Here is an 8,239-nt window from a genome sequence, read left to right on the forward strand (position 1 = left end):
AAGTAACCTTTTCATTTTGACTTTATGTTTATATGGAATTTAATTAAAATAGACAATTCTTTTCTTTTTAATTTTAGAAATATAATAATACACAACCAGTACAATGTTTTAAATCTCTGGTTAACCAAATATATATCCAACTATTTTAAGGATCCGGATGGCAAAATTTAGCATGGGATATTCATTTGAGATACTGGCTTCTTTTTTTTTTTCCTCCAATGGCAAATACAGACAAATCTTTGTAAATCTAATCACATAAATCTTGTATTTCTTATATTTTACAGTATCAATTTTTCTTACAATAACATCAATGGGTATGACTATGTGCCAGCTCTTACTAAGTATCTTATATAACAGTAATAACTTCTTGAACTGGTTAGAACGATCTAAAATTATTACGCTCCAAAATTGAAATAAATACGATTGTACGCACCAAAATGGCCCATCTTGATTTTTCACTGCAAAATAATAAGTACGGGATCTCAACCAGATGACCAAATAAATACTCTTCTGAAATGAGAACCATGTAACTTAATTAGTCGCTCAAATCATCAAAGTAATTCAGATCAGACTCATCATCAGTGGCAACATCAATGTTAGCATGATCTACATCTGGTGATCCTAATGCTACATCAGCCATAGTCACCAGCTCAAGCGATCCCTTTAGATGCCTTGCAGCTCCATGTTCATAATCAATTGAATCATTATCATATTCATCATCTAGTTCAACTCCAAAAAGTATATTCTACAAAACAAAACAAATATTTCATCAGTATAGCCTCATCCTCTGTGCTTATTACTTAAGAGCATATTTTGCAACCGTGTGATGGTCACATGTTTAGCATGAAAATGAAAGTCACATGTTTTTTATAACATCAAATTTCAACTTATCATAAGCAATCGTTCAGACCTAATTGGGTTAGGCTTTTGAGCCCTTCGAATTCGGTGATCATTGGTGACAACTAGTACATTAAAGAATAAAAATAAGATAACTTTAAGAAAGCCAAGTCAACCATGATTTATAATAGATCCGATTCAGAGCAATTAATGCTTTGATTCATACAATTTTTAAAACAAAGCAATTATTACCTTATCAACATCAGAGCTTTGTACATTAGCATCTACTATCCAATCATCAAGTAAATGCTCTTGCAGAACATTGTCAACAGAGGACAACTTTGAGTCCCTGGACCTTTTTCTTAATTGGCATTCTCTAAGTCGCAAGTTGTAGTGAACGTATATAATGTCATTCAATTTCTTCTGAGATAGACGATTTTGTCTTTTGCAATGTATCTGATCATATATACTCCAATCATGCTCACATGCAAAGGACGAGCATGTCTGACTTAATATGCGTACAGCTATTCTTTGCAACTCTAAGCAACTTATTCCATGCTGTTGCCACCAAGCAGCTAATGAGGTAACAAAAGGAAAGGAAATTAATTAAATTGTACTGAAGCAGCAATGTGCCTCCAAAAAAGTTAATTCTCATATGAACATTTTAAAAGCAACATAGCAGTTTACCTGGTTCTAGACCTGTTCTTGTGCTAATTGCCAATTCAGTTCCAAAGTCGTCTTGCGCAGCATTATAATGAGCAATCTGGAGATGACATCACTTTGAAGCAAATAAAATAAATATCTAATAATGTTGGTACCAGATAGCAAGCATTTATTAAGGACACATTACCTGCATTGATGCAGATATCCGTCTCATATTATCCGGCTCCAGCCGGACAATGCATTCATTGAGCCCTCGTACTACCTCTGAATGCTAGTCATATCAAACATTCACTTCAGGAGAGAACTTGAATAAAATTTGAAAATAAGCAACCACTAGGAAATATTGAATATTCTCACATACCGCCACAAAATCCTGACGATATCGGTATGATGGATTTAAGAAGTATGCAGCCAAGTAAAGAGGGTGACAGAACAGAGAATTCCAATGATTGTCTATGACCTTCCAGAATGGTTCATATTTACGGGCATCGTCACCATGAACAGATTTGATTGCAAGTTTTGCCCTATACATATCGTTATATATATATGGCATTGACAAGCTCTCACCACTACAAAGCTTTAGAAGTACTTGCATTATGGGATCTATTGACTTCCTAACATGCTGAATCTTCTTCCAAAATGTGACATTCAAAACAATTTTTTCCACCTCTTTCCCCTCATTTGAGCTGGAGAATCTGGATGAAATCCATTTGTTGGAAAGAAACATTCTTCTGAGACCAACTCGATGATCCAGCAAGCTCTGTAGAGTAGCAAAGCTAGAGGCAAACCGGGTGGCAGATGGTTTTAGAAGCTCCTGTCCCTCGGTAAATTCACTTTTCATAAGATTTAACAACCATATTTGATTGTATATTAGTTTGGTAATTTTCTGGCCCTTTTCCATGCACTCTTCCACACATCTTATTTTCGTAAAATCTTCAAGCATTCGATTAATACAATAAGTGGCACAAGGTGTCCAGAATAAATTCCTTCTCTTCTCTTCAAGCATTTTTCCAGCAGCTTTATAGTTGGGAGTATTTTCAGTGATTACCTACATCCAGAGGGAGGAATAGGAGAAACAATTATTAGTAACAGCTTCAAGGTGATATTTAGGATGAATGAGGATGGCACAACATTAGAATGAACATTTTACCTGCACTACATTTTCCTCACCTACTTCTTCCACTACTTTGTCCAGAAGCTTAAATAAATTTGGTGCATCTTCCACTACATTAGTGGCATCAACTGAAGAAACAAAGTATACACCATGAGGACAAGAAACAAGAAAGTTAATATTTGTCCTACCCTGTGTATCTATCCAACTATCTGCCATTATAGAGCAACCAGTGATTGCCCAGGAAGCCTTATATTCAAGAAGGTAATTTTTAATACAATTGATTTCCTCCTGCAAAAGGCGACCAGACATAAGTTGGCTTGGTGGGCATACCAGTCCTTGTCCATATTGTCCAACCACTTCCAGCATTTTATGAAAATATAGGGAGTCTGCAGCCTTTATAGGAATTCCCGCATGGTAAAAGAACTTGCAAATTGAAGAAATAACTTCCTTGCGTAATTTCTTAGTGGGCCCTGTCTTAACTTTTACTTGTTTGTAAGTTTGAGGAGTCTGATTCTTGGGTAGTTTCAGGTAAACATTATCCAATCTTGATCTTCTCAATACTGGTTCAGGACCAGTACTAGGTGATATTCCCTTGTAGGTCTTCATTATATCTTTAGAGAATCTCTTATCAACATCCATCAAAGTTTCCTTGTTCATATGATGCAAAGCATCTTCTACTTGCTCATACTCATCATCATCATCATCATTATCCGACTTTGCATAGAAAGGCATCAATTCCTTAGCCTCAGGTCGCCTAAGTCTCCTCCCAGTACGATGCCATTTCATGTTCTCTTTAATTTTCAGATAAACATCTTCTGGAGCATTTTTACAAGGTGCTACCTCTCCAGGAATTCTAGCCAAATGTTGTTTAAACCGATTAATACCTCCACTGACAATTTTCTCACAGTAATTGCATTTGACCTTCTTCTTTCTCTCGTCCTGGGCAACACCATGCTCCCACCCTGGGTCAACATATCCTAAGGAGCGAAGAGGAGTCAAATTTACAGATACATTTCGATCATCCATCAATTGCTTCCCTTTGCTTCTGCACCCAACTTGCTCTTCTTCATCTTCATCATCATTAGAATGAAAATTCATATACGCTTGTGCGTCAACTTGCTTTTGTTTCTTATGGGAACGGCAGCCTTCAAGATTTTCTTTCATTTTCAGGTAGACTTCATCAGGAGCCTTTTCACAGTATGTTACTTCACCAGAAACTCGGGCTAAATGCTGCTTTAATCTGTATATCCCACCACTAACTATTTTCCCACAGTAATTGCATCTAACCTTTTTTTTCCGCTCATCTTGAGCAATGCCATGATCCCAACCAGGATCAACAAATCCAGTGGAGCGTATTGGAGCCATTACATCCAAACCAGAGCTATTATAAATCCACTCATATAGGCATTGGTGCTGAATACAAGGCACATAAAACTTCAAAACTACAACATGTCAAGTAATCTGAGAGACTTCCCTGTTTCAGGAATAATAATGCATAAGTGACAGTAGGTGCCCTGATCTCAAGGCTTTAAAGCAATATTGTATGAAAATAAAAAGATACAAAAAAGCATAAAGATGACGGACAAGGAAGATTAAAAATCAAATATCAAATAAAAGGAGGGAAAAAGTGGAAACAAATGTAGGTCCTAAATCATTTAGAAAATCTAACTTGAAATTTTTAGATAATATTATACATGAGAGAAATTTTGCAACAGGCCATACCATAAAAAATAGAAAGGGAAAATCTACATAACTAATTATAATGACTTTATATGTAAAGATGGCTATAAGTTCCCCCATCCAAACACCTTCCCTCCTTTCAACACACCATCACTGCCTCATATTGTCTGGTGGTTCATTTCTCATGGTCTTTGTTGTTTCTTCTAAACCACACGTGAGGTACAAGCATCTCCAAAGAAGCCATCCAACAGGGATTACTATGACATTTAACAGATAGAGGCAAGTGTAAACTCCAACACCTCAAGATGACTTATCCCCTTACATTAATCTTTCCAAAACATGATTTATTTGGATTAACGATAAGATTAAATCTAATAAAATCTTTGTGAGTAAATGTTGTGAATTAAGAGAAAACCAGAAAGGTATACTGAGACTAAGAAATAAGACATGCAGCTTGATGTCCTCCCTCCTCATACTAAGAAGATTTAGAACTTCTGTCTCCACTCCATGTCAGAAGAACTCTGCTACATGCTAACTACCTTCTTAGTTCTCACAAAGAACTTACGAGACACAAAATGTTGAGGGTATGGGTTGAGAAGAGTGAACCATGGGACTCTTATCAAGTGTAATGACTAGAAGTAACCGAATATAAATGAGAAAAAAGTATCTGATGCAATAGATATCAGATACTCATACAGAAACCATTTTGAAGTATTGATGCTTCCTAATTTAGTACATGCCAGTCAGAAATTGTTATCCAGGTTGTCGAGTGACAGAGGATGTCTGAAGATTGGAGCAAACACAGCATGCCAACATGCATCTATATAAGCAAGGAGAAAAATAACACAAAGAAAAAAGGATAAAGCCAGGGTGATAAGGGTAGTTCAAAAGAAAAATCAATAACTTTTTCGGCAATGAATAAAATAAAAATTGAGCTATACTTTCAAATAAGTATGGAGGTGGTCTTTTCATCAAAAGCCACAGGGCAAATATTGGATACTATGAAAACCATCGACTTCATCAGTTACAATACATCCTACACAATGATAAAAACACAGTGTAGAAACAAATGTACATTGTACAGCATTCAAGTGGTATATTTATTAAGAATTAGCAACAATTATACAATTACACAATAATCTTTTAAAGAGTGCCAGATTGAAATGTGCTGTTGATGCAGAGATAGGACTAGCATTGAGCGATATTTTGCTGCATCAGCATTATATGAACAATCCAAAAGCCTCCATTTGGGCTTACCAGCACCTAGGCAATTCAATCTCTATGCAACTATGAACTCTAGAAAACACCCAATAAAAAGGCATTCCAGTGCAAAGATATCCTTCAATCTACCTTTTCTATCTCTAATTTATTCCCCAATTAAAAAAGAGCACAAGACTAATTTCGCACTTGTGTGCGTTAACTACATAAAACCATGATTGCACTTAACATAGAATTTGATTCACTTCCTAATTCCTGTCCGAGTGTTAGTTAACAACTTGTGCCAATTTTTTTAAAACTAATTTAATAACAAACAACAATGTATGAGAATTGTGTTAGCTTGGCTTACAGCAGTTGTAGGCAAAACCCATAAGAATGTGTAACAGTGTTTACCACAAAAGTCACATTGGGGCACACTTACCCCATTTATGATACACTACACAGCCACGTCCACTCTCTTTTATTATTCATTTTACAAAAGCATAATCAACAGTCCTTCTTTCCATGCTATCTCTGTAACCACATTATCATCCTTCAAAATCAAACCAAAACACAATCACGAAGCAGAAAACTTAGTCTGAGGAAATATAGCGAACACTTGAGCACTTAAAGTTTGCATAAACCTCAAAACCACAATTTTCCTTTTTTTTTTTTTGGTAGAATCGGCTCTGCCACGAAACCCTAAGTGGAAGACAAAAATAAAAGAGCTGAATCGAATAAAGAAAGAAAGAAACCTTAAAGAAAGGAAGAGGATCTAGATCGGAGTTGAACTACCGGCGGCCAAAGGACTTGCCGGCGACGGAATCGTTTGGCGTTCGGCGTCGAAGGGAAATCGCTTCGGAATCGCGAGTCGCGAGTGAATGGCTGGGTGAGACTCTCAACTCGACCCGGCCGCGTTATACCGATTTTTTTATTTTTTATTTATTTTTTGCTTTATGTTATAAATTCTCATGCATATTACTTTCTTTACACTATAGTATGAATAATAATTAGTAGTATAATAAAAGAATCAAATATATTGTATTTGTATATTTTATTTTTTTTACTTTTTTCTCTCATGGATGACAATATTACGAGTTGGCCAACATTTTATGGAATTGTGAAATTTGGTGAGTTGACTCAGCGAGTCTTTACACTCGGAGAAATTTTAAAATTTACTCATTTTCCTTTTGTCCCTTTTTGGACTTCGGAGCAATTTTACATACGTGCATAGGGTTTATTTATTTACTTCCTAATTTAATTTAATTAATTAATAAAAAATATAAAGTAGTCACATATAAAATTGGCATAAACCACAACACACCATAACACTTTGAGTTTGAGATGACTTTTTTTACATGACTGGGGTATTTTATTACAGAAATGTGTAAGTTTTTTTAAAAAAATTACATAAATATAGAGTCATCATGTTTGCACAATACAACTTTGAATGTGAAAGTCGTTTTTTGAAACATAATTTTTTTTCCATAAAAAAACTAAAATCATAGTTAAAACACGAATTCGTAAAAAATACTTGAAGTCTCATTTAAAAACATGATTTCTATCTCAAAAGGAACACGACCTCATCGAATTTTTTTAAAATAAAAAGTAAAAAAGGTGAAGTTTTATTTAACAATATGACCTCAGGACCTCAGCGATTTTATTAAGAAATGTGCGATCATATAACATCAATACATCGGATCCCAGAATGATATTATTTTAAAAAAAAAGTGAAGTCTCATTTGAAATCACGACTTCGTAAAAAAAATCAATAATTATGTTTTTCAGCGTTAAACTTTTTTTTTATTTATTTTTATGGTTCAAAATTTTTTTAACACCACAATCTTCTCGAATTTTTTTTCCGTCTAATATTTTAATCATTTTTATTCATATTAATTGTTAAGTGATGATCGGACATTGATTTAATTATTATTTTATTTGATTGGATTTTCTATTTTTAACCGTCAGAAGAACTTACATGAATAAAGTGTTTTTTCAATAACTTGGAGGAAAAATAAACACTCAATTCACATCTCAAATCAAAGAAACATATTATTCAAACTTAACTCACATTTCATTTAAAATATCAAACTATCAAAGTCACATAAATCAACTACGCAACCTAATTTACAAGAAATTCCAAAAAAAAAAAAAAATCACTCTCATCCATTCACGTGAAATATTATGAGAAGTTCGTTGATGGAGGAAAGCACAGACAGGTCTAAGGTGGCAGAGAAAAGGCAAATTTCTCCATTTGGGGTTATTTTAAAAACTTTTTCCTCAGATGGGGTGCTTTTAAAACTATTTATCCAAGAGGGTTCTTTTGGACGTAAGCTGCATGCATGGTCAAGCAAATCGCCAATGGGACTGGCGGGTTTGCTGCTGGTGACTGGACTCGCCACTGCTAGTGGCGATAAGCACATGCAAAGGGAGCAAATCGCCAGTGAGACTCGCGATATAGGTGCAAGGTGGGAACCTTTCCCACCAGTCAAACTGGCGAGTTCCAGGCTGTTTCGTAGGCCAGCTTTTTTCAAGCTTTTTCAGGTGGCAGGTGCTGTTTAGTTTTTTCAGACCAAAAGGCAAGTTGCAACTGCCATTGACGAGTTAAGGGGCAACTGTCATTGGCGATTTAGGGCCAAGAAAATAGCCACGGGAAATGGCGATTCAATGCCTTTATAAACTCGAAAAAAAAACCTCAGTCATGTGTGTTCAAAACTGTATTTTAGTTGTGTGTTGAAACTACAAGTT

The 8,239-nt window shown here is 35.2% G+C and overlaps 1 protein-coding gene across 3 annotated transcripts; it reads right to left on the bottom strand.

Moving 5' to 3' along the window:
* Positions 1 to 238: 238 nt before the first annotated feature.
* Positions 239 to 6,642, bottom strand: LOC100814604 (uncharacterized). Of its 3 annotated transcripts, none has more exons than XM_041005424.1 (8): positions 6,247 to 6,642; positions 5,934 to 6,025; positions 2,651 to 4,088; positions 1,862 to 2,548; positions 1,688 to 1,771; positions 1,525 to 1,600; positions 1,090 to 1,412; positions 239 to 745 (listed from the first exon to the last, which is right to left on the bottom strand). In XM_041005424.1, the coding sequence occupies exons 3-8, from the start codon at positions 3,977 to 3,979 to the stop codon at positions 536 to 538; spliced, it is 2,709 nt and encodes a 902-aa protein (XP_040861358.1). In that variant the 5' UTR covers positions 3,980 to 4,088; positions 5,934 to 6,025; positions 6,247 to 6,642; the 3' UTR covers positions 239 to 535. The 3 variants fall into 3 exon arrangements, with proteins under 3 accessions (XP_040861358.1, XP_003533816.1, XP_006587083.1); XM_003533768.5 differs by having other exon boundaries at positions 5,934 to 6,044; XM_006587020.4 differs by lacking the exon at positions 5,934 to 6,025.
* Positions 6,643 to 8,239: the final 1,597 nt, after the last annotated feature.

Source organism: Glycine max, chromosome 9 (genome assembly GCF_000004515.6).
Source record: "Glycine max cultivar Williams 82 chromosome 9, Glycine_max_v4.0, whole genome shotgun sequence".
NCBI lineage: Eukaryota > Viridiplantae > Streptophyta > Magnoliopsida > Fabales > Fabaceae > Glycine > Glycine max.

Excerpts from the sequence above, each read along its gene's own strand:
- LOC100814604 (XM_006587020.4), bottom strand. The coding sequence starts at position 3,979 with ATGGCTCCAATACGCTCCACTGGATTTGTTGATCCTGGTTGGGATCAT. Across the intron at positions 2,549-2,650 it reads GTGAGGAAAATGTAGTGCAG|GTAATCACTGAAAATACTCC; the intron begins GTAAAATGTTCA and ends CTCTGGATGTAG. Across the intron at positions 746-1,089 it reads AAAGCTCTGATGTTGATAAG|AATATACTTTTTGGAGTTGA; the intron begins GTAATAATTGCT and ends TTTGTTTTGTAG.